The 26,150-nt window shown below is 45.3% G+C and overlaps 2 protein-coding genes and 1 non-coding gene across 8 annotated transcripts in view; 1 reads left to right on the top strand and 2 right to left on the bottom strand.

Annotated features, from left to right (window-relative positions):
• Positions 1-18,608, bottom strand: part of LOC137527578 (translocon-associated protein subunit delta-like) — a 21,446-nt gene extending 2,838 nt beyond the window's left edge. Inside the window, exons 1-5 of the mRNA XM_068248168.1 lie at positions 18,388-18,608; positions 14,557-14,675; positions 8,758-8,832; positions 5,513-5,602; positions 4,878-4,943 (exon numbers count right to left, since the gene is read on the bottom strand). Coding sequence (XP_068104269.1) covers positions 4,878-4,943; positions 5,513-5,602; positions 8,758-8,832; positions 14,557-14,675; positions 18,388-18,559 — 522 coding nt within the window. The 5' untranslated portion in view covers positions 18,560-18,608. The remainder of the gene's footprint in view (positions 1-4,877; positions 4,944-5,512; positions 5,603-8,757; positions 8,833-14,556; positions 14,676-18,387) is intronic.
• On the bottom strand, positions 17,901-18,035 carry LOC137529160 (small nucleolar RNA SNORA42/SNORA80 family). Its single transcript, XR_011023596.1, has one exon. It is a non-coding gene; the product is annotated as a small nucleolar RNA SNORA42/SNORA80 family (small nucleolar RNA).
• On the top strand, positions 18,579-26,150 carry ZBTB6 (zinc finger and BTB domain containing 6). Of its 6 annotated transcripts, none has more exons than XM_068248161.1 (2): positions 18,579-18,886; positions 20,947-26,150. In XM_068248161.1, exons 1-2 carry the CDS (start codon positions 18,762-18,764, stop codon positions 22,208-22,210), a joined length of 1,389 nt encoding a protein of 462 aa, XP_068104262.1. In that variant the 5' UTR covers positions 18,579-18,761; the 3' UTR covers positions 22,211-26,150. The 6 variants fall into 6 exon arrangements, with proteins under 6 accessions (XP_068104262.1, XP_068104263.1, XP_068104264.1 ...); XM_068248162.1 differs by having other exon boundaries at positions 18,580-18,821; XM_068248163.1 differs by having other exon boundaries at positions 18,830-18,917.

Below are 26,150 nucleotides of genomic sequence, written 5' to 3'. Positions count from 1 at the left end.
GTTATTTAGTATATATAAGAGATTCCTGTGTACACATCATATATACAGTCACAATCAGATATGTATATCTGACCTTAAAAATACGGGGACTGCTTTATCGAAGCAGCACAAGTAACTAATTTTGATTGGTTTATTTCATTTTTGTGGACTAAGCACAGCTATTACTGTATATATACATTATTTTTAATGACTATTATCTGAGAAATAGAACATTTTATCAAAATTTCTATTTTAATTACAGTTACAAATTCATTAGGAGTCGGAGTCGGTGCATTTTTTCCCGACTCAGACTCCAGGCACCCAAAATTGCCCGACTCCACGACTCCGACTCCACAGCCCTGATTACAAGGGTAATCTTATCCTGGTTTAACACAGTATAGCAGTAGCATATTGCTTAGCACAGGTCGCACTATTTAGATTCATCATTTTTGCACATAAATTGTAATTGCTACCATAGATTTCTAGAGTGTTTTGCACAATATATGTTGCATCTATGGAACTTTACAGACTTCATTGTCTAGTGTGATCCTATCCTTTTGGCACTGCAGCATTTTTTGATTTAAAATAAAATTGTCTTATTTTTATATTTTTGGGAATTTTATATTTTGTAAGCACTTTTTTGGTCCTGCACAGACCCATTTACACTTGCACTTTAGCTATGGTGTGATCCCACACCTTAGCTCTCTCTTTTTCTGGCTTACCGAGGTGTTTTATTGCTTACGTAGTAAGACTTAATATTGTATGACTAATTGGTGTGCAAGGTGCTCTGACTACCATTAGATAATGGGGATTTTTTTTAAATTGGTTTTGATTATTTCAGTAAGGGCAGGTGCACACCAGAGCGGTTCTAAATCTTTTTTTAAGACGCTTGCAGGGGGAAAACCACTTGGCTAATGAAAGTGAATGGGATGGTGCACACCAGAGCGGTTCGTTTTTTCCACAAACGCAAGCTGCAGCATTTTTTAGATTTCTTGTGCGTTTCTGCCTCAATGTTAAAGTATAGGAAAGTGGAAAACCGCTCTGAAAAACGCTAGATCAGAGCGGTTTTTCAGGCGTTTTTGTTACAGTAGCTGTTCAGTAACAGCTTTACTGTAAAAATGTGATTTTTGTGCATACTGCTTTACCACATAATTATTGTAATTACTGAGGCTACCTTTTCTTGTTGTGAGTATATTTTTGGTATTGCCCTTTCATAGCAATTAATAATATATTGATATGCTCAATTAATGGAACTAACTTACCTAAGGAGAGGGAAAGCTATGGGTCCTATAGAGCTTTCCCGCTCCTCATGATACCAGTGTTCCAGCGCCGGCTCCCCCGGTAGCAGTATTCCACCGATACTGCTCTCCACAGCTGGGACAAGGTCCTCCAGCACCCAAGGCTGGGACACCAAAGTGCGCCCCTCCATCCCTCCCACCCCAGCTGTCACACACAAAGTCGCACTCTAGAAAATGTTTTAATGCAGACTAACTCACAGCAATACTAAGGGCCCGTTTCCACTAGTGCGGTGCGAATCGCTGGGATTCCACCGCTGACAAAATCGCATGCGGATGCGATTCCGCATGCGATTTTTGCCGCGATTTCGCATGCGATTTCGCATAGGCAGGCTATCAGCGATTTTAACCATGTCACTGCCTGGCTCAATGTATATTAGTTTTAGTGCGATTTCGCACGCGAAATCGCGGCAAAGAACGCATGTGCGATTTCCCCTATTATATACATTGCCTGCGAATCGCCTGCATTCCACACGCAGGCGAATTCTGCAGGCCCTACCGTGCAGAAAAATCCTGCACAGAAAAACGCACCAAAAAACTGACAAGTGGAAACAGTCTCATCCACTTGTATTAGTTATGCGAATCCGCATGCAGACAACGCATGCGGATTCGCTCTAGTGGAAACGGGCCCCAAGTCTGTGTGACATTCCCAGTTTCTAATAATGCTGCACGTTACACACAAAGTGCTGCATGCTGTGTGTTACACGTTATTAGCTGCGTTGGACTGTTTGCGCATGCTCAGAAATGACTTGGAAGCATACTTTTCATTGCCTGCATGCGACGATAACGGGGAATTAAGTTGCGACTTTTTTTGGGGCGTAGCGTTGTAATTTGCGTTGCGACTTTAAGGTTGCATCAAAACGCAACGTCCTACTGTGAAAGAGGCCGAACTGGGAAAAAGAATGAATGCACAAGGTATGGGAGAGGTGGAGAGAACGAGAATTCCCTTCGTAAAGTTTTCAATTCAAGCAGGGGTGTCAAACTAAAAAAATACAATGTGGGCCCGAAATTGAGCTCTGGGACAAAGTCGCAGGCCAACCTCTGACTAGTGGCCCTCCCATATAAAGTTCCCTTATATTTAGTGGTCTCCCCACCCCTCATACAGTTCCCTGATTTTTAGTGGTCCTTCCTCCCCTATACAGTTTCCTGGTGGTTAGTGGCCACTAGAGATGGCCCAGCCTTGGAGAACTCATGGAGAAGCACATGATCAGTTTGATCAGCTGATAGATTTGTAAGCCTCTGATTTGCTGTGATGACTTCCTGGTTTAACACATGATTATGACCAGCAAATCAGAGCCTTGCAAATCTATCTCGCTGATCAAACTGTTCATGTGCTTCTCCAGGAGTTCTCCAAGGCTGGGTCATCTCTAGTGGCCACCCTCCTTCCCCTATACAGATCCCTGGTGTCTAGTGGCCCACTTACCTCTCCTATACAGTGCCCTGGTATCTAGTGCTGTCCTCATCCCCATCCCCATATGGCTTCCCTGGTGATCTAGTCTTCCTTCACTGAGAGGGGTGGGGGAGAGGCGGCGATGCGCCGCTGATAGACGCGACTGGAGGCAGGGCTGCAGCTGTTAGCCCTGCCTCCACGAACGACCAAGTCTGCGACCAAGTCTTGCGGGGGTGGGTTTGGGGGTGAAGGGACCCCCGTTTAGCGGCGCAATAGCGGCGGTTTAGCAGGGGCACACATGCCTCTGCTAACTATGAACTCTGAAGCGAGATTTATTCTCGCTTCAGAGTCTCTTTAAGCACCACTGAAGTGAAGATAAGAGGATGACATATTTATTTCCTTTTAAAGCAATACCAATTGCCTGGCAGCCCTGCTTGTCTATTTGGCTGTAGTAGTATCTGAATAACACCAGAAACAAGTATGTATCTAATCTTGTCAGATCTGACAATGTCAGAAACACCTGATTTGCTGCATGCTTGTTCAGGGTCTATGGCTAAAAGTATTAGAGGCAAAGGATCAGCAGGGCTGCCAGGCAACTAGTATTGCTTAAAAGGAAAAAATATATATATGGCAGCCTCCATATCAATCCCACTCGGGTACAAAATGAGATACTTACCAAAAGAACAGCCCCACTGAAGATTAGCGACAATGCCTTGTTGCCAATCCCATCTGGGCTGCGCAGCTCTTGCTCCTGTATTGTGGCCCTGATCTGGAGTGGAGCTGCGCTCAGCGACAGGGGACATCTGAGTAGCAAGGAAAGCCTCAATAGGATCCTGAGGCTTCCCTCTCTTACAGGAAAACTGTAGTGAGATATATGGAAGCTGCCATATTTATTTCCTTTTAAGCAATACCAGTTGCCTGGCAGCCCTGCTGATCTATTTGGCTTAAGAAGTGTCTGAACCACACCAGAAACAGGCATGAAGCTAATCCTGTCATATCTGTCAACATTGTCAGAAAAACCTGATCTGCTGCATGCTTGTTCAGGGGCTATAGCTGAAAGTATTAGAGGCAGAGGTAACTGGTATTGCCTAAATGGAAATAAATATGGCAGCCTCCATACACCTCTCTCTACAGTTCTCCTTTAAGGTGAGTATCTGATTTTGATCCCGAGCTTCGGCTAGGGATCGCTTTAATTTCTCCCCCCACACCAGAGCCCTCATCTGTCATTTCTGGCTTTCCTTTCACAGGTCTTTAGACCCTCATGAGATAGCTGCTGGGTAAACTGGGAGGATTGACTAATGTCTGGTATACACCATACAATTTCCTGTCAGATAGACGGGTCGAACCGATTATTTCTGACAGGTCTGACTTGTTTTTCTGATCAATTTCCCAATCACTTCTATACAAAATAGATTAGAAAAAGATCAGAAATCAGATGGGGCCTGTCAGAAATAATCTATTTGACTATCTGACCGGAAATTTCATGGTATGTATCAAGCATTAGTCAGGTTGTATCAGCCTGTATATTTAAAGTGTTCCATTATATAAGGGGTGTCAAACTTAGTTGCACAAGAGGCCAAATTCTGAAACCCAGATTCCATCGGGAAACCGCTACTGCTCCTGCGCTGGAGCAAGGGGGAAGGTAAATATTGCAGGTGCTCCTGCGCCACAGCCGACTTTCCTTTCCACACCACAGTCTATGATATGAGTTAAGATCTTCTGTTAAAGTGATCCAGAGCCGAAGCTTGGGATCAAAATCAGATACTTACCTTATGAGAGAGAAGCCTCAGGATCCTAATAAGGCTTCCCTTGCTACTCCATGGTCCCCTCTACATCGGGGCCAGGCAGCTCCTCTTCCTAAAGTGTGGCAGTACAGTAGCCGCGCAAGCCCGCCCACGCATGCGCAGTAGCAGAGCCCGCGGCTCCCGCTTACTGTGCATGCATGGGCGGGCTTGGTCGGCTATTGCGTGGCCACGCTATAGAAAGAGGAGCTGCGCGACCCCAATGTGATTAGCGACAATGCCTTGTCGCTAATCTTCCGAAGGGGGGCCACACTCAGCAACAGGGGACAATGGGAGTAGCGAGGGAAGCCTCAATAGGCTTCCCTCTCTTTAGTCAAGTATCTAATTTTGTACCCGAGATCTGCATTTACACATTCCTGTTACTTTATGCATCATATCTATTGCATCCTAAATAATGTAAAGCAATCTTACCCTGTGATCAACATTGACAGTGAAGAGAGGCTTGATGGCAGAAATGTCTTCATTGTTCCTCTGGGCCTGTAGATTAGAAAATATGTTGGAATATTAGATTGGAAAATATATGAGAAAACGCTCAGGGCTGTGACCCACTAGGGTGATTTTGGCAGCGTTTTGCGATCGTCGATCATCATCGTCTATTACCAAAAACACTTTGCCAATGAATTGAGTTGTGGGGAACCCAATAGGGGCAATCACAAGACATGCAGGGGGAGGGGGAGGGATTAAGAATTCATATAAATGTAATCATACTTAGAGTGTCCATATTTCTGGCTTCCATCTGTAGCCCTGCCCCCTAGCAGAATAGGTCAGAGACGCTTCTCCGATTGGTCATAGAGAAGCACATATGACCTCTCCCTTTGGGGGCGGAGCTACAGATGGAAACCAGCCAACCGACACCCTGTAAGTATAATAAAGTTTAATAAAAAATGAAAATGACTAATTGGAAGTGATGTACAGTGCTTCTAAGCACCGGGAAAGGCGATCACAATCGCGCTAGGAATCGCTGCACTCAGTGCTGCAGTGATTCCTAGTGAGTTCCAAGCCGCATTCCAAATTAAATGGAGCCTGGATCTGTCTCAGCCACTGACCTTTCTCAACAGGCTGTAGGACTCTTCATCAAAAAACTTGACTTCATAGGTCCCCGAGTGAGCATTCTTGTGTTCCAGACTCCAGGACACCTAAGGGGAGACAGTACAAGAATGGTAGTTTTATTTCCCAGCCATACAACTGCATTTCCTGAGAATGTCTTTTACATCTCTGAGAGCCCTGCCACACGTAAAAAATAAAACGATTCACAATTGTGTTGAGTTGCATTCACGATTACCACTTGGCTGTTTTTTCGCATGTGTTTCTCCAAAAAATACAGGTGCAATCAACGGGCATAATTAGGATTCCTGACGTGTAAAAGGAAAGCTGGAGGAAGTTCTTCAAATGGAAACTTGCATAGCAAATGGCATAGCTCCGAGTTTGCTTTGTGATTAAACCTAAATTGCAAACACAGGAAAACTGCAGCAGAAGCAATGTTTGCAATTGCGATTGGGTCAATCTGTACAGGGCAGCCGGATTACTAGGTCAGTGCCAGTGCTCTTGCGATTTGTATAACGGATACGCTTCAAAAACTGGATCGAAGTGCATGCAGTGCAGAAGGGCCCACAATAGGGAGTCAATGGATTTTAAGTGAAAAGGAATACAGAAGGCTCTACTGCTAACCTTCTTTGAAAAAAATGCTCTTTGCATGGCTGTTGTAATGATACTCTGTCTCCAATATCATCCATGACCCATAACAAGTGTACACGTGATATCCCATGACCACACTACAACTTAAATTCAAATTTTTGTCTCACGTGTAATGTAGTTTGGTCACGGGACATCCCACACGGTTTTATTGTTTTTGCATGAATTAACACGGTGATTATTGTTTTAGTAGTTAATTGCCTCATGGACTCACAATATGGTCTCTGATTGATTGGCTCTTGACTATACATCAACTGTTCACCTTTGGCACAGTCATTTGGATTCATCATTATCTACAAGATGATATTGTCTGGATGTATTAAACACTGATATCACTTTTCAGTGGGTTTTTTCACCAGTTGCATATATTTTGTTTGCACTTTAATGATATTCTTATATCTACTTTTTGCACATTCAGATTTATATCTGCATATATTTTGCACTTCATAGTATTTTGCATATTTGCACAGTGTCACATTATATGAATTATTTGTATATTCACTACATTTTTTACAATCATTCCCGCAAATAGGGTTACATCGATTTTTAGCTTGAGTGAATGTTAACATTTAAACACTGGATGTCGCTGTCATTCATTTTTTATCTTTCCTAATTGCCATGGATAAGATATGTCTATTTCTGAACACAAGATGGCAGCAGAGATTTTTTTTGCATATTGATATTTTTTCTATATACATATTCTCCTTGTTTCTGCTTTAAAGTTCCATTTATATTAGGGTTTTTCACTAGAAGCGCTATTTTGGATATTTTATCTGTAATTTGGCTTGCATTAATATTTTTGAAACCCGGGATGGGCTGACCCGCCGGGAGGCATGTATTTACATATTATGTGAGACACTGCCTGCGCGTCATAATGCATGGCAGAGTCTCACTAGTGGGTGTGGCCACACCCACCAGAACATCAGCGGTCCCCCGGCTACTTAGGAACCATCTTTTCACACATTGTATTTGAGCAATGTGGACGTGATACAAGGCTCTGCGTGCGGGTGGTGCTAACATCCCTGGGTAAGATTTATTTTACAACAATTTTGAATTGTGTCTGCAATTGGTTATACACTGTTGCCTCAATTCACTAAGCTTTATCAAACACTTTATCAAACGTTTGATAAATTTACCTCATAGGTAAAATCTAATTTTGAATTCACTAAAGCGTTATAGTTTTATTGAACATTCTAGCGATGAAACATTCGATAAATCTATAACACCTTAGTGAATTCAAAATTAGATTTTACCCATGAGGTCAATTATCAAATGTTTGATAAAGCTTAGTGAGGCCCAGTGCACACCAAAAACCTCTAGCAGATCCTCAAAACGCTAGAGGTTTTTGAAGCAGATTTCAGAGCGATTCTAGGCTCGTTAAGGCCCCATTCACACTAGAGCGTTTTTGCCGCGATTTGGGCAAAATGCTCAAATGCTAGTGCTTTTTCAAAGCGCTAGCGTAATTAAACCCTATGGGCCCGTCCTTACTTGGGCGATTTGCGCTGATCGCCGCAAATAGCCCAAAAATGCGAAACACAAAAGCGTCGCCTGCACCATTTTCAGGCGATTTCCCAGCGATTGCGTTTCAGTGCTATAGAAGCGCTAAACGCGATCGCAGCAAAATCGCCGCACTGTTCAGTGATTTTTTTCGCGTGAAATCGCGGAAAAAAAATCACTCCTGCAAAACGCAGGAAAAAAATCTCAGGCGTTTTGCATTTCTAAGTGTGAATGGGGCCTTAGGGCTGGTGCACACCGAGCGGCTTTTTGGGCGTTTTCCGATCCGCTTGCGGCTGCGGATCTGCTTGGTCAATGTATCTCAATGGGGTGGTGCACACCAGAGCGGGAGGCATTTTGCAGAAACGAAAAATGCCTGGGTGAGGCATTTTTTGGATTGTGGATGCGTTTCTGCCTCAATGTTAAGTATAGGAAAAACGCAAACCGCTCTGAAAAACGGCACTTCAGAGCGGTTTTGCAGGCGTTTTTTGTTACAGTAGCTGTTCAGTAACAGCTTTACTGTAACAATACAGGAAATCTACTACACCAAAACCGCTAGACAAAACCGCAAAACGCTAGCTGAAACGCTACAGAAAAAGAAGAAAAAGTGTTTCAAAATCTGCTAGCATTTTGCGGATCTGCTAGCGGGTTTTGGTGTGCACCAGCCCTTAAAGAGGTTTTATAAACATGCCTAGCATTTTTTGGAGCGTTTTTTGTGTAGCAGATTACAAATATTGTTACAGTAAAAGCGGTTAGTGAACAGCTACTGTTACAAAAACGCCTGGAAAACCGCTCTGATCTAGCATTTTTCAGAGCGGTTTGAGCTTTTCCTATACTTTACATTGAGGCAGAAACGCTTCTGCAAACCGCAAAAGTGCTGCAAGACCCACGTTTGCGGTTTGCTAAAAACCTCAAACCGCTGGTGTGCACCATCCCATTGAAATGCATTAGCCAAGTGTTTTCACAGGCGGAAGCATTCGAGTTGTTTCATTTAAAACTCATACTGGCAATGTACAGAACCAAAATTAGAAGGTCTCTGTCCAAATATTTATGGACCTAACTGTAAATACCGTGTATATGGCTGACAAGAGTCATTGGCCCTTACCTGATATCTCCCAATGTCTTGGCCTCTAGTCACAGGAAACTGCTTCCCGTTAACATCTGCATAAAGTGCAACATTCTGCAAAGAGACATTTCAATCATTATCACAAGTTATTACCATATGTGGTGCATGGTTACAGCCTACCTGCAGGATTAAAGAGATTTGTAAGAGCTTTTTGTGGTTTAACCACCTTAGCGGTATGGACGAGCTCAGCTCGTCCATTACCGCCAGAGGGTGCCGCCGATTTTGATCAAATAAAAAGCAGCACATGCAGCTGGCACTTTGCCAGCCGCGTGTGCTGCCTGATCGCCGCCGCTCTGCGGCGATCCGACGCGAGCAGCGGCGAAAGAGGGTCCCCCCAGCCGCCCGAGCCCTGCGCAGCCGGAACAAATAGTTCCGGCCAGCGCTAAGGGCTGGATCGGAGGCGGCTGACGTCAGGACGTCGGCTGACGTCCATGACGTCACTCCGCTCGTCGCCATGGCGACGAGGTAAGCGAAACACGGAAGGCCGCTCATTGCGGCCTTCCGTGTTACTTCTGGCCGCCAGAGGCGATCAGAAGAACGCATCCGGAGTGCCCTCTAGTGGGCTTTCATGCAGCCAACTTTCAGTTTGCTGCATGAAATAGCTTTTTTTTTTAATTAAAAAAAAAACCTCCCGCAGCCGCCCTGGCGATCTTAATAGAAAGCCAGGGTGGTTAAAGCAAACATTAATTCCCTCAAATCACAGTACCAGTGGTCTCTGCCCAGTTAAGGCCCAAAGGCAGCGGAATACCGACTAATCGCTGCACATACCCGCCGCAACCGCCAGGAACCACAGACCACCCACTCTGCCATGTCTATGACGGCAGAGTTCCTGTGAGCCGGACAGGAGGCACTTTCATTGGCTCCTGACCGTGTCTAGCAATGTAAGCCAATAGGAGCTGCTTACGTTGATAGACAGGGTCAGGAGCCAATGAAATCGGCTCCTGACCTGCTGACAGAGCTCTGCCGTTACAGAGAGGGCAGAGCGAGTGAGTTGCGGCAGGGAGATAGCTACGCAATCAACGGGAGCAACAAGAGTGGCGAGAATGCGCGGCATCAGTGAGTGGAGTTGAAATGTACGCCCTGGCAGCCACATCAGCATCAAAACAGGGCATAGATTTCAATTAGCGTCCTTAAATGGTTAACACTGTATGTTTTCTACTCATTTATCAATACATTTCATATAGACCTCAGAAATGACTGCATTATTGTGAAGCCCCGAGTAAAGGTAGCCATACATCAGGCGACTTGGGGGCTGATCAGCCAGCCAATTTGATTATTATAATCGAACCAGATGAAAATTGGTGCGGCCAAGTACATGCCTGACCGACAATGCGACCAATTTCAGGCCGAAATTAGTTGCATTTGTGGATTGCACCTGCTGCAAGATGTAGGGCCGACTTGTTGGATCGGGCGTGTGGCAGTAATGGCGTGCAATATTGTGATGAACGCAGCAGAACCCCTGACACTGTCCTCCCTAATATTAAATTCCCCTTCCCCCTGGTTCCCATTGCAAGAAATACATTACCTGTCCGTGGTCTCCTCTTGTCCTCCGCTGGATCGGGCGCACTCAGTTCTTCATAAACACACACCCCATATGGTTGCCTAGTAAGGGCGCGCGTGATGTCAGACATTACACACACTCGCGGCCATGTTACTAGGCAACCATGTGGCGCATGTATGGAGAACAGATGAATCCCAGAGCCAGCGGAGGATAAGTGGAGGCTGAGGACAAATAACGTATCGCTTGCACTGGGCACCAGTCCTGCTGATCTCTTTGGCTGCAGTAGTGGCTGAATTACACACCTGAAACAAGCATGCAGCTAATCCAGTCTGACTTTAGTCAGAGCACCTGATCTGCATGCTTGTTGAGGGGCTGTGGCTGAAAGTATTAGAGACACAGGATCAGCAGGAGAGTCAGGCAACTGGTATTTTAAAAGGAAAAATCCATATACTTCTCAGTTTAGGTTCCCTTTAAGCTGTGTAGCTATAGAAAGATCTCTGTGTGGTAATGTTTGTACTAGGTAAACAGTATTAACGAAAAATAACTTTTGTCCTAAGGATTTATAGAAGCACACTGGTGATTACAAATAAATCATTTAAACTTCTGAAGGTTATTTTTTTTTTATCTAAATCCTATAGACCCGAGTTCCCCAACCTTGTCCTCAAGGCCGACTTAGGGCTCGTTTCCACTGTAGCGGTGCGGAATCGCCTGGATTCCACCGCAGAAGAAATCGCATGCAGGTGCGTTTTTTACGCGTTATTTTACGCGATTACGCATGCGATTTCGCATAGGTTAGGCTATGTGCGTTTTTAACCATGTCACTGCCTGTGTTAATTTACATTGGTTCCTATGCGGAATCGCATGCGTAATCGCGTAAAATAACGCGTAAAAAAACCGCATGCGATTTCCCTATTAAATACATTAGCGGCGATTCGCATGCATTCCACTAGCAGGCGAATTCGTTGGCTCTTTTGTGCGTTTTTTCGCCGCTCATAAAAACGCACCACGCAAACGCTACAGTGGAAACAGGTCCATTCACTTGCATTACATGTGCGAATCTGCATGCGTTGGACGCATGCAGATTCGCGATAGTGGAAACGAGCCCTAAGGCTCGTTACACACCAAAAGCGTGCAGGAGAACGGCTCCTGCACGCGTTGCGGCGTGTCGTCGGGAAACTCCGGTGCGACGCTGAGTAGCGGCGGTGGTAGTTAATTACCCCGAAGGGGAAGCGCCGATTCCCGACGATAAAATGCGCCGGGACGCGTCGTACCGCAACGTATCGAAACGCAGCGTCGGGTTTGAAAGGTAAAAGGAAAGTCTATGGACTTTCCTTTTACCTTGGTTAACGCAAAGTATAGACTTTGCGGTAAAACGCCAGAAGTGGGCTCTGGTGTGAAAGAGCCCTTACAGTACATGTTTTGCAGAAAACCACAAACATTCACAGGTGGGGTAATTCGTGTTGCAGTAGAGCTGATGAGCTACCTCTCTGGATTTCCACAAGACATGCACTGTTGGTGGACCTTGAGGACAGGGTTGGGGAACACTGAATAGACAACATGGCAGGCACAGATTAAAGGGAACCTAAAGTGAAAATAAACTTATGAGAAATATTTGTATGTGTAGTACAGCTAGAAATAGAACATTAGCAGCACAGATATGAGTCTCATTTTGTTTCCAGTACAGGAAGAGTTAAACTTCAGTTATCTATGCAAGAGAGCATCTCTGAGCACTCCAACCCAACGTGGGTCGGCTACAGTGTTGTTTTCTGAAGCACTTATCTCAACCTGTCTCTCACTGTTTGTTTGTTTTATACTGCCAGGAAGTTCAAAGGGTCATTAGTTCTGCTTAATCATTTAAAATGCAGTGTAATTTGTAAACTGCAAATATTAGAGAATGATGCAAGGTTATAAAGAAAAAAAAAAAAGCTATATAGCTTACAAAAATATGAGACTCTTCTTTGCTACTAATGATCTATTAGCAGGAATACTTCACCATGCTCATCGGAGCACAAGATTCCAACCCCCGGCATCTCTTTGCCACTTTCAACTCTCTGCTTAAACCCAACCCCCCACCCTCCATTTCCTCCCTCTCTGCCACAGATTTAGCCCCCCACTTTCCTAACAAAATTGTCTCCATTCGCCAGGAAATATCCAGCCTTCAATTCTCCCCTCCCACCCCCTCCCATCCAGCTCCTTCTCCACCCTATCCTCCCTTCACCTCCTTCACTCCTAGGTGCAATCATGTCGGCAGATTTGCCCAGAAAATACGTGCAAGCATGTCGGCAGATTTGCCCAGAATATTCGTGCAATCATGTCGGCAGATTTGCCCAGAAAATACGTGCAACCATGTAGCAGGTTTGACCAGAAAATACGTGCAATCATGTAGCAGATTTGACCAGAAAATACGAGCAATCGCCTAGCAGATTGGACCAGAAAATACAGGCAATCATGTCAGCAGATTTGCCCTGAAAATACGTGCAATAATGTGGAAGATTTGACCAGAAAATACGTGCAATGTGGAAGATTTAACCAGAACATACATGCAATCGTATTGGCAGATTGGACCAGAAAATACATGCAATCATGTGGCAGACCTGGCTAGAACATATACCTGCTGCTAATATAAATAAGAAAAAAACATTTACTCACCTGCAGCACTGCAGACCTCCTCCAGGCCTCCGTCCAGCGCACAGCTCCCACGATCCTCTGCAGAGTGCAGCCGGCAACTGTCTGAAACTCTTGCGCTGAGCAGGGCTACAAGAAAATGGCGCCCAAAGCCCTGCAGACTCAGTCTCCAGAGCAGGGCTTCGGACGCCATTTTACCGTAGCCCTGCCGGTGTCTGAGCTGCTGCTGTCAGTGAACTGACACGGCGTCTATTAGACGCCGAAAAGACGCCGAAAGTCCATTCACGCTGGGTGGTGCTTTGGAGGTGCTTGGAGAATTTTAGGTAGTGCTTCAGCACCCAAAGCACCACCACAGGTTTAAAGGACACCTGACCCGATCCAAAGCTACCTAATTTAAAGGATACCCAAACTGACATGTGACATAGACATGTGTATGTACAGTGCCTAGCACACAAATAACTATGCTGTGTTCCTTTTTTTATTTCTCTGCCTGAAATAGTTAAATATCAGGTATGCAAGTGGCTGACTCAGTCAGGAAGTGACTACAGTGTGACTTTCACTGATCAGAAATTCCAACTATAAAACACTTTCCTGGCAGAAAATGGCTTCGGAGAGCAAGAAAGAGGTACAAAAGGGGAATTTCTTATCAGTGAGGGTCACACTGTAGTCACTTCCTGTCTGAGTCAGGACTGAGTCAGCCACTTACATACCTGATATTTAACTCTTTCAGGCAGAGAAAGAAAAAAAAAGGAACATAGCATAGTTATTTGTGTGCTAGGCACTGTACACACACATGTCTATCTCATCATGTCACATGTCACTTCGGGTATCCTTTAAGCACAGTCCACATACATCTGTGTGTTGTCCGTTCCTCTTTGATCCCCACAAACACGCCTTGGAAAAAATGTGAATTTTGTTAAATTTTCAAACAGGAAGAGGCAGGCTTGAGGCAAAGTTCCCCTCCTATTACCTCACCATTCCCTCCTCTTCCCTGCCCCATTCACTCCCCTTAAAGTGCACCTGAACTCTTGCACAGGACACAAGGAAAACAGAGAGAAATGCACCGTGTTTAGAGAGAAGAGCCTGTCTAATTCCTCCTCATGATCAAGTAATCACTAAAATCACTGAAGTATAATTACATTTCCGAGCTGACTCAGCTGAGAGATCAAACAGTCCTCTGTAGACACAGCTAATATGTAAACACAGTATGTGAATCCTTTGTCTGCTTCCATGAAAGCAGGAAGTAGACACACTGCCCATTGATTGCTGGAGTTCTGTAAGCTGTATCAAAGAAGTGTTTTTCTGTAACAGTTATACTGTTACTTATCTTTTAGAGCAGAGAGGAAGTTCTGAGTTTAGGTCCGCTTTAAGAGGAGGTAATGGGAGGGCAATTGCAGGGAACATTGCATCAAGCCGGCCTCTGTCTGAAAATTTGACTTAAGCCACAATTCAGTTTTTTCAAGGAGTGCTTACTTTGGGAAGCTTTGTCTCAGGTTAGGTAAAACATGGGCATTTAAAGGAATGCAGAACCCACTTCAGTGGTCACTATCTATGATGAGAGACCTACTAATGATTCGGAGTAGTAGCTTTTAGTATAATATGAGGAAGACATTAATGAGACTCCATAAAATAGCTGGTATGAGTGAACTCACCTGTGCCCCATTAGAGCAAGTCAAAGAGATCTCCACAATGAAGACCACATCAGAGGAGATGACTGCATCTGAGGTAGTGTAGTAGGATGGGACAATTGAGGGCTCTGTGCAAGTGTCAGCTGAGAAGAAAAACAAAACCCATCAAAACAGCATCTATGATAAAATTCACACGTGATCTTCCCCCCCTCTGTAGCACCCAGCATCATCTCCCACCACCCCCCACCCATTAGCACCCAGCCCTTCCCTACTCAGTAGCACCCAACGTGACCCACGTACATGCACAAACAGGCTAGTACTGTTAGGGCTCGCTCAGACTATGCACGTTGCCGTGCGCATTTTGGCATTGCGCATAGTGTGCGACACGCAAGAACGGTAGAAGGGCATAGACAGCCTTTCTACCGTTCCCATTGTATTGTGATGCGCTATCGCGTGCTGCATGCATTTTCAGGAATCGCAGCGCAGATCCCATTCACTGCAATGAATGGGATCTCTAGCGCAGATGGCATGCGATCGGATGCGTTGCATTGTACGAGGCCTTATTAATTATACCGATACTAGTAGGCCTAAGCCCGTGAGGCTAGATTCACAGTGGGACGTTGCGTTTTGATGCCACGTTAAAGTCGCACCGCAAGCTTACAACGCAACGCGCCCAAAAGTGGCAACCGTCGCATACAGCAGATACAGTAAAAAATACAGGCAATGAAAAGTATGCTTCCAAGTCATTACTGAGCATGTGCAAACAGTCCAACGCAGCTAATAACGTGTATAACGCACTGCATGCAGTACTTTTACTTAACGTGCAGCGTTAGACACCAACGCAACGTGTGCACTGTGAACAGGGCATTGATTTTTCATTGCAGTGAGTTATTCTGCGTTAAATGCTGTTTTAACGCGCGACTTTAACGTCCCACTGTGAACTTAGCCTGACAATAATGAGCTCTAGGCATCCCTCACAAACCCCTACCGACCGTCAACGCATGTTAGAGCGCATGCGCACACCTGCCACCCTGGTCCTGTCATCCTCCTGTCCCAAAGGCTGCCCGCGTGCCATACACAGGGACAGGAGAGGACACAGGAACACAGGGGGTTTATTGTATAGGATTCTACTAACCCTCTGTACCCAGATTCTCACACTAACCCACCCCTATCCACCTTCCATCTAGTCCTAACTCTAAATCCACTAATAACCTGACCAAGCCAGGCATGCAATTAAAAAACCCACTACTGTTCCCTGCCAGCGCCTATATGTAGCCGCTTTTATACAGTATTTTTTTTGGGGGGGGGGGGGCAATGGTGCCCACTATTTGTATCTGATATTTTTTGGGGGTGGCCCTGGCACCTGCTACTAGTAGCCACAAATTATTATTTTTTTTTTTTTTTTGAGACAAGGTAAAGAAGATCTGTTTAACTTACCTGGGGCTTCTTCCAGCTCCTATGCAGTCTATCAGGTTCCTTGCTGTTTCCAGTGTTTCGCTTCCCCCTCTGAAAGGTCTGCGAGGTACGCATGCACATGATGTATTTAAAGTGATCCCGAGCCAAAGCTCAGGATCAAAATCAGATACTTACCTTAACCTTTTGGGGACTGCTGATGGTAAATCCTACGCCGCACATGTGGCTGTCTAAGCCTAATGCGGCATAGGATTTACGCCACGTGCCATTTTCACTCCCGACGCAATTGTGCGCACGCAAGAAGGGAGACTAAGGTGTCGTATGACAGCCAACATCACCCCTCAGTGATCAGGAGCAATTGTGATTGGCTCCTGATCACATAATCACTACGATCGCCGGTGGATCGTAGTGATCACTATTAGAGGAGTGGCGGTAGGAGGGGAAGAAGAGGATCCACTCACCTTCCTGACGTTCCCCCGGCAATCATAGCTCACCTCTGCTCTGGCCGGCATCTCTGCTCGCTCTAACGTAAGTGTTGGGTCCTGGCTTGATGACGTCATCAAGCCGCGACCTGGAACTTAACGGCAGTGCGAGCGAGTATGGTGGCCAGAGGGGCGGGGGCTAGAGCTGCTCATCGCCTGAGCGGGGAGTAAAGGCTGCTGGCAATATGGGGGACACCTGGCCACACTGGGGACACCATGCCCAGCTAAGCCCTACTAGAGATCCGGCTGCCTGACCCCCCAAATGCACGTGTAAAATGGCCTGGTCCTTAAGGGGGGTTAGGCACCCGGTCCCCAAAGGGTTTAAGTGTACCAGAGGTCAAACTATAAGAACCACCAATACTTACCTGCTGCTTCCTCCTGCAGCATAAACACGTGCAGGTCCCTTGCTGTCCTCCCGTGGTCTGCCGTTCAGCCCTGGTAATAGCCTCAGTCGGGACCAGTCTGGGTCTTCTGCGCTACTGCGCAGTAGACCCAGACTGATGCAACTGAGCCAATTACTGGGGCTGATTGCAGGAGAACGGCAGACCGCAGATCTAATTTTGTACCCAAGCTTTGGCTTGGGAACTTTTTAATATGAAAATAAATGTATAACAAGACTTAAGTCATGTGACCAGGCCATTTTTTTTTTTCAAATTGGGGCTCTGCAGCTTTAATAGCTTGCTGCAGAGCCACACATCCGTGCACACAAATGAATCCCCCCACTTTTCTCCCTACCAACAGAGCTTTCTGTTGTTGGGCTCTGATCGCTGCTGAAGGTTATTTATTTATTTTTATAAAATGTGCTATTTTTTCCCCATCCTCCCCTGCGCCTGTTAATCACTGTGATCGGCTGTCATAGGCATCAGTCTAGGAAAGCCAATCGCTCTTGTGCCTCCGCAGGGGACAGCCGAGTGACACGGCTGTCCCCAGTACAGCGCTGCCGTAGATCGCAGTGATGTACAGTGTAAATAGACGACGTCTAACAGAACAGTCCCCTATCGGCGATTGCCACTGGCAGACTGATGACAGAGTGGAGCCCTGTCATATCAACTTGATGCTAATTGCTGTTACGCAGTCCTGGGGGAGCTGCCGCGTTCACACCACTCGACGTGACACAGTCGTAAGGGGGTTAATTACCTGGTGCTTCTACCGCCCCCTGCAGTCGCCCTGTGCCTGCACCAGTACTCAACAATCCTCTGGTTCCCCGCCACAGCTCAGTTTCAGCGACTGAGCCAGTCGATGGCCACTGAGCACATCTTTGCTCACGCTCCCATCCCCAAAATTAGAGTGGAAACGAGAGGGGCCACACAATGGCCAACGACTGGCTTAGTCATCAGAAACAAAGCTGAATCGCTGCAGGGGACCGAAGGATCTGTTTGTCCCAGGGCAGCTTTAGGGCTCTGGTAAAAGCCCCATGTAAGTTAAACTGTTTTGTTTTTTTCCAATTATAGGTTCACTTTAAAAGAAACATACAACTGTACAGCTCACTTCAGTGGTCAGGCCCACGGAAAGCAACCTGCCAATGGTTAGGAGCAGCAATTGCTTTAGCATGGGGTACACTATGAGGGGATTACAGAACAAATCCCTCCATAAATCCAATTTCCATGCTGAACAACTTTAGTGGAGGTTGAGGGATTCGAACCAGGTCCCGAGGATCAACACAACAGACAACAGCCAGAGCAGCTAACCACTGAGCTATGCCTATTCCCAATCATCTCCCCTTTCAGCGTACTAACCAGATGGAGCTCAGCAGTTCCCCTTTCAGCGTACTAACCAGAAGGAGCTCACCAGTTCCAGGTATCTCTATACTAGTTTACTGCGGACATCCATTCATTCCTTGGCTATATCACTGCCAGATCCTCATTGTATATCAGCCATTTCGTTTATTTAGCCATTTAGTGTAAATGCATGTATTGCAGTTTGCATTTTTCAATGAAATGAGGTATTATCCATGCATTACCTGTACAGCCTGATAAAGCCAGCACCAAAGACAGTAACACACCGAGCACTCTTGCCATGTTTCCAGCTAAGACTTTGGGAGAGGGAGGAGCTTCGTTAGGCCACCTCAGCTTGACTACTAGCAGAATGAGGTGGGCGGGGTGTGGGATGTAATGACACTCTTTGCTCCCCATCACATTTTCTTGCAGTGCGGCGCTGCTTTCTTACGTAGGACAGCGGTAGAGACACTGTCATTTTGCTATTTATAACGTCACTAACTGGTGCCCTGGCGGCCTGTTGTACTATGAACACTAGAAGCACAGCTGCAGGAAGGATGTGTCCGCTCCAGCGTGTGCAGTCTAAACAGCATACAGCCCTACTGCGGTCTCTGAAAACATGGACGTCCTGATTGAATTGAGAAACAAAATACTGGAGACCAGTTGTCACCTTAGATATGTGTGTATCTTCTCTCTAGTGTCTTCAGCGATGTTGTCATGCAGTTTCCTGAGCTCTCTAGTCAGGTGACTCCCTGAAAGCTGGATCGGCAGGAGAGTGAGTTGAATTGGTGTGACACCTGTTTGAGAGGTTGTGGAGGTGAATGATAAGTGGGTGTAATCAGTGTGTGCTGGAAATCAGTAACAGTAGGGAGTTCTGTGTAGGAATGATGAGGACTATAATAGGAAGCCAGTGTTGTGTGTTTGGTCTGGTTAATCATCAGAAACATAATTGCTAATTTAACCCCTCCCCTCATTCCTTGAGCTTCCTACACAGCTTAAATTTGGTCACATTCCTGGCAGCCCCGTTGAAAACAACGAACAACATTGTTTATATTATACATCTAAAAACAAGAGTTGTCTGAAAGTACCATATATACTTGAATTTTAGCTAAGATATTAGGTCCAAATAAGTGGGCCAAAAGTGGGGGTCTCGGCTTATACTCGAGTCACTTATACTCATGTCCCCCAAGTACCTCCTCATCTCCCCCGTCATACGCTGGGGATTAATGGTGCGGCTACAATTCACCGGTATGTTAGTGGCTCCCCCCAAGTCTCTTGCCTGTGACCCCGCCATATAGATGCTGAATAATGGTGTGGCTACAATTTACCAGTATGTGAGTGCCCAACCCCAGTGTGGTCTGGTGAGTGAATGGCTCGGAACCAACACCTCGTGCTGGTGGGGGTAAGACTCTGGGAGATGAAGAGGGAAGTAGGGGAGCCACTCACATACTGGTATATTGTAGCAGCATTATTATTCAGCATGTATAAGGCAGGGTACTCTGGGTGGGTGGTCACATACTGGTAGCCGCACCAATATTCCCCCACATATAGCGGGGTACGAGGAGGCACTCGAGGGCACATATGTCATTCATGCTGTGCTGGGGATTGGTGGGACACAAAAAACATTCAGCTGCACCATAATACCGCCAGCATATGGTGGACTGGGCTGTCACTCACGTCGAGTATGGCATACTGTAATTGCAGTGCTGATGACGTGAGGATGTTTTTGTGGTGTGAAGTAAAATTTCTGCATGTATCCTGTGGTTCTGAGGTGACAAGTCACTGTGGTTAGTTGCTTAATTTGCTTTTTTTTTTTAAGCTTCTGTAGTTATGACCTTTACAGTTAACCCGTTTACTGCTACTAAGTAAGTTTATGGTTTTACTTTTACCATTCATTTTGTAAACCGAGTATTGCTATCAGCTGAGTTTATGCTGCTTTCCCGTGTATGGTTGTGGCCGGTCATGGTTCTGAGTGCTGTGGTAGTTGTGGCATTCCCTACCCCCGGCTTATACCTGGGAGAATCCTTTTTCCTGTATTTTAAGGTATAAGTTAGGGGGTTGGCCTATACTCTAGTCGGCTTATACTCGAGTATATACGGTACATAATTTGCAAATTTACTCCCAGGACAGAATCTGTTTATAAGTAGGGGACTGTCTGTAGTTTTAAAATCTGTCAGCTTTTTACTACCTACTGCACAGTGACAGCATTCTAGTGAAAAGGTAATTTTAAAATATACAGCTCTACCAGTGTAAAATGCACTATAAATGTATGTACATTTTTAAATGTTTTGCAATAGTGGTCCTTTAAAGGATTTCTGGGGGGGGAGGGATTAAATATAGCTTTAAATACGTGGAGCTTTTTCCAGCCCCTAGAGGTCATGTGTGTCCCTCGCACCAGCTCCGGTCTTCTTCTGGGTCCCGCTGGCAGCCTCGGAAGGATCGCCAACCTCCAATGGGTCAGCGTCCTTTGCGCATGCGTGCGCCCACCCCGCATGAGAATGTCCTTACGTCACTTGGAGTGTACTGCGCCTGCACACTATGCTCCTGATGAAGTGGGCGTGTTCACACGTGACCGTGTGCTTGCGCAGAAGATGCTTAAGAGGCTGCCAGCTGGACTCAGGAGAAGACTGGAGATGCGGCGAAGGACACTATTGACTTCTAGGGACTGGAAGAAGCCCCGGGTAAGTAAAGCTACATTTCATTTTTGACCTCAGAAATCTTTTAAGGAAAATTGAATATACTTTGCAAGCGATAAAGTTTATAAACATGCTTACTCTAACAATATATTAACTGCATTCTTCTAGGGCTGTCATTATGTCTGACTCTGAAGTCCTTCACTTCCGGTTTGAACAGCAAGGAGATGGGATCTTACGCAAGATGAACATTCTCAGAGAACAAAACCTGTTCTGTGACGTGTCTATATACATCAATGATGCGGAATTCCACGGACATAAAGTGGTGTTTGCTGCCTGCTCCACATTCATGAGAGATCAGTTCCTGCTCAACCAATCCAGGCAAGTTCACATTACTATATTGCAAAATGCAGAAGTGGGCCACAAGTTGCTGCTCTCTTGTTACACTGGAGTTTTGGAAGTAAAAAGGAAAGAACTACTAAAGTATCTAACAGCTGCCAGCTACCTGCAGATGGTCCACATTGTGGAGAAATGCACAGAAGCCCTCTCCCGCTACTTGCAAAGTGACACAAGTGACCACACTGAGACGCTGAAGCCTGCAAATGATTCTCTTTGTGAATCTCAGATTAGTACCGCTAGCAGTCAAGACCAGGACTGTGAAATCATAGAATTGTCAGAAGACAGCCAGTTAAATTTAGACTACCAGGTTAAGAAAGAGGCAAATGAAGAAGCGGAATTACAGAGCCCCGTGTCTGAAAATAATGATCCGTCTGCTGTGGAACTGGACTACAAAGAAAGCGATATCTGCGTTTTCCAGATGGGCTCCATGCCTGAGAACGCAAACAATATGGACAATGATCAGTTTCAGCCTTGCAGTTCATCGAAGTCAAATATGTACTTCTCAGACACACAGCACTCAATGATCAACTCTACTGTGGAGAACCGCATGAATGATCTGCCAGGTGGTCCATATCCAGATTATCAGGAAGGGGGCAGCACATCTTCTGGCATGATGCAGGGATTTCAGGGTCCAGCAGAAGGAGCCACTTCTTGGAGACATCAGTGCCCTAAGTGCCCCCGTGGCTTTGTGCATTTGGAGAACTACTTACGCCACTTAAAGATGCACAAATTGTTTTTGTGCCTACAGTGTGGAAAAACGTTTACCCAGAAAAAGAACTTGAACAGACACATCCGTGGCCATATGGGTATCAGGCCATTCCAGTGCTCTGTGTGTCTGAAAACGTTCACTGCCAAGAGCACCTTACAGGACCATCTTAACATTCACAGTGGGGACCGGCCCTACAAGTGTCACTGTTGTGACATGGATTTCAAGCACAAGTCAGCCTTGAAAAAACATCTAAGTTCAGTACATGGAAAAGTTGCGGGCGATAAGGCAAATCTGGACATCACAAAAATCACCATAGATTACGATTAACATAGATTTATTAGTGTACAATCTTCCAAATCATTGCCTCTAAGCTTTGCTGGCCTCTCCTTAGTCTTTGATTTATGACCCTGTTCAAAGCTCTGACTGAACCCAGTTGGACCAAGGGACCATGCTCTGTCCTCTCCACTCACCCTCTTCAATCCCACACAGCAGCCCCGAGCATTCTGGACATGCGCGGTTCAGAAACTTTGTTACTGGGAATGCCCAGGATGCTACAGCAAGAAAAGTGATCCCTCAGCTCTACCGCAAAGTAATAGATATACCAGGGAGTCAACCAGTCCACACCTGGATCCCTCTTAGGTGTGTAACATTCACAGCAGCAAAGACAAAACGACTGGGTCTCCACCTGGATTTGTGCAAAAATGCTGGTTTATTGTACCATAGTATTAGAAAAAACACACAACGTTTAGGCCAGCGGCTTTTATGAAGTGTTACACACACTGAGTGAAAACTCACATATAAATCACAAATTGTGTCTTCAAACACACCCCTAAGGGCGGGCACCTGCTTAATTAGAGAGATTTAAAGCAACAGCACATGGAATACAGTAGATCACAAAAAACATAAAAATGCCCAGGATGCTCCCTGCCGAGGCTCCTGCACACAGCCACGGGGGAGTGCGCACAAAGCGGGCATGTGGAGTGGACAGAGCATGCGTGATTCAACATTGAGATAGAGGCAAAGCCTCGAAGACATAGGGGAGGATGGCAAAACTGAAAGACCGTAGAGTTTATGGCGGAACTGAAGAAGCCCTAGTTATGGTCACCTTGTATATTTTCGTTTTTAGTTCTGGTGTGCTTTAAAGGATAGTTTTTATATTGTACAGATTTCACATTAGCATCTCACTGTAACTGCTTACTTACAACTGCTTGTTTATTTACATTATAGTATAGATCACATTAAGCTGATGCTCTCCATGTTTATCACTTGAGCTTGCAGGCACCAGCATGTGTTCCCTTCCACCTACTGTTAACTGCATTGGAGTGAGGCCCTTTATTCAGCATTGCACTCACAAGGAGAACGCAGGTGTTGTGATGCAAAGCAGAATGGTTTGGAATAGGGGGATTCAGTGCCGATACTCACTTAGCAGCAGCATTACAATACTGGCTCATGAGCAGTGGTTTGGGCACCAGTGTTCTCCTACTACAGTATATGGTTGAAATGCAGCATGGTGGCATAGCAGATAGCACTTTCGCCTTGCAGCACTGGGTCCCTGGTCAAATCCCTGCCAGGGCACTATCTGCAAGGAGTCTGTATGTTCTACCCCTGTCCTTGTGGGTTTCCTCCGGGCACTCTGGTTTCCTCCCACAACTCAAAAACATACAGATAAGTTAATTGGCTTTCCTAAAAATTTGCCCTAGAGTATGATGGACATATGACTATAGTAATGAATAGATTGTGAGCTCCTGTGAGGGGACAGTTAGTAACAAGACTATATTCTGTGTAAAAGTGCTGCGGAAGATGTCGGCGCTATATAAATACTTAATAATAATAATAATAATATTAATAATAAATGCCTGTACATTTGGTTGGAAGCAGGTAAAAATGGCACAGGAGCAACGGTAAAAATGGAGCTACCATAGCCGGCAATAGTAAAAGCCGTGATTAGTGGCAGGGAACTGAAATGATGGCGCCCAATAAATAGCAGGCATTAGTGACATAATTTAAATTCCTTGATGCCAATCACGGCTTTAACTTGTGCCACCCATGGCAGCAGGGGGTTATTTAGAGATCTAAGGTTGGGGAGGGGAGTTAAGGTTAGGCAGGGGGTAGCTAAATTTAGGCAGCAGGGGTGGAGTGATTAAGGCACCCGGTGGGATCTGATGCTGGGTACATACGTTGCGATTTCCCGCTTGATCCGCGGGATCAATTATTTCTGACATGTTTTGATCGGTACAGCCGTCCATTTTGCATACTTAACATGCAAAATCGGCGGCTGTATCGATCGAAACCCGATCGAACATGTCGGAAATGATCGATCCCGCGGATCGAGCGGGAAATCGCAACGTGTGTACCCAGCATGAGGGTTAGGCATAGGTAGAGGAAGGGTTTAGTGTGATAGTAGGCAAAAGCTTTATTATACAATTCCTGCTCCCTGCGATCGCATCTCCTTCACTTCCAAGTTAATTTTCAGATGTCCTGCAGCCAGCCAATCTCCATGTGGCTTCAGTCCCTGCATGGTGATTGGCTGACTGCAGGACACCTGCAAACTAACTGGGAAGTGGAAGCGATAGCTGGGATCTTGATACTAATGTTATTTAACATTTTAGAAATGCCCTAAAACGTTAAATAATGACAGTAACAAAATGTTATTACCGGCATCACTCTATGCCACTTGTTGAACTCCGATCCTCCAATGACCTGCGCCTAGTCGCACCACGCATAACTCAGTCACACGCACGATTGCAGGACTTCACCAGGGCTGCCCCTACTCTCTGGAACTCTCTCCCACCAGCCGTCAGACTCGCCCCCACCTTTAATACCTTCAAACAAGCTCTCAAGACTCACCTCTTCACGCTCGCATACCCCCCTACACCAGTATCATAATATGTTCTGTTAGACCCCCTCTCAAAAGACGCACCTATTGTCTCCACCCCACCCTTTAGATTGTAAGCCTCTGGCAGGGCCATCCTCCCTAATGTATCCATCTTGATTATGCAATCTTACTCACAACCACCCTTCTTGTAGACTCGAACAGTCTCTATCTTGACCTATGACACTGTATTGTTATCAAATCATTTGCATGATCTTGTTTTGTTGTGAGTTTCCGTATGTTCTACCTGTATGTTAACCCATTTATCTATTGTGCAGCGCTGCGTAATATGTTGGCGCTTTATAAATACAATAAATAATAATAATAATAATGGAGGTGCCAGATCCATGCCAGTGTTTAGGATGGACTGAGAAAGAAAGGAATGTGTTCTACCTGATGGACCACACCTTTCCTGATTCAGTCCCATCAGTTAATTTGAGCTGTGTCAAAAATGTGTGAGGACCTCGGCCCTCGTAGGACCGGTTTGACATCCCTGCTCTATGCCATCATTTTGTGTACGCCATTTAGTTATAGGTCAATGAGTGGAAGATTGGAGTTAGCTGTCATGGAGCTGAAATGGTGGTACTTAACTTATTGGCTGGTAAATTGATCAAAGGGAATGAAAGGTGAGCATCAGTTTAGTTTATCGATTAGGCATTGAGTAACAAAACTAATAGGTAAGGGTTATGCATTTACACTTTAACTACTGTATATTGAAATATGCAATCATTCTAGATTTTGTTTAACCACTTATGTGGTTTAAGACGGTATTTCTACGTCCTGCAGGACTTCAGTTCCTGCCCAGGGACGTAGATATTCGTCTATTGCTGCAAATGGCCGCCACACGCACTTGCTCTTGCGTGTGTTCTTGTCACCACCCGTTAGTGGGGAGATCAGTGGATGAGAAATTTCCTATTCGTTGATCTAAGTCTCTGTGTCAATGATCGCCGACATCAATGAGATGCCTGTGGTCACTGTGATAATGAAAGTAACTTCCTCGCATTACTTCCTCTTAGCGTATTAACATCGTACAGAACATCTTGTGGCCAATTGGTAACTTTACACCTACATACATTTCTTCTAATAAAAAGACATATACATACATTTAAAATTAACACCTTACCTCCTACACTCTCCCATAGTTACCCAAATAAAACCTTAGCATTAAAAAAAAATATATATACATAAATTGATACCTTAGGGACTGAACTTATTAAATATGTATGTTAAGAGGGTATATTACTGTTATTTTTGAAAATATGGGCTTGTAATTGGTGATGGATGCAAAAGTAATTTCTAAATAAAATATTGGCGCCATAAATTGTACTAGGGAAATGTTTTAAACGTTGCAATAACTGAGACAAATGGGCAAATAAAATGTGTGGGTTTTAATTA

Source organism: Hyperolius riggenbachi, chromosome 8, assembly GCF_040937935.1.
Source record: "Hyperolius riggenbachi isolate aHypRig1 chromosome 8, aHypRig1.pri, whole genome shotgun sequence".
Taxonomy (NCBI): Eukaryota; Metazoa; Chordata; class Amphibia; order Anura; family Hyperoliidae; genus Hyperolius; species Hyperolius riggenbachi.
This window is presented reverse-complemented; position numbering and strand designations above follow the sequence as displayed.

Bases quoted from the DNA above. Each gene is read 5' to 3' on its own strand.
- ZBTB6 (XM_068248161.1), top strand. From the start codon at position 18,762: ATGGACGTCCTGATTGAATTGAGAAACAAAATACTGGAGACCAGTTGT. The intron at 18,887-20,946 runs GTGACTCCCTGA...GCATTCTTCTAG, and splicing joins TTCCTGAGCTCTCTAGTCAG to GGCTGTCATTATGTCTGACT.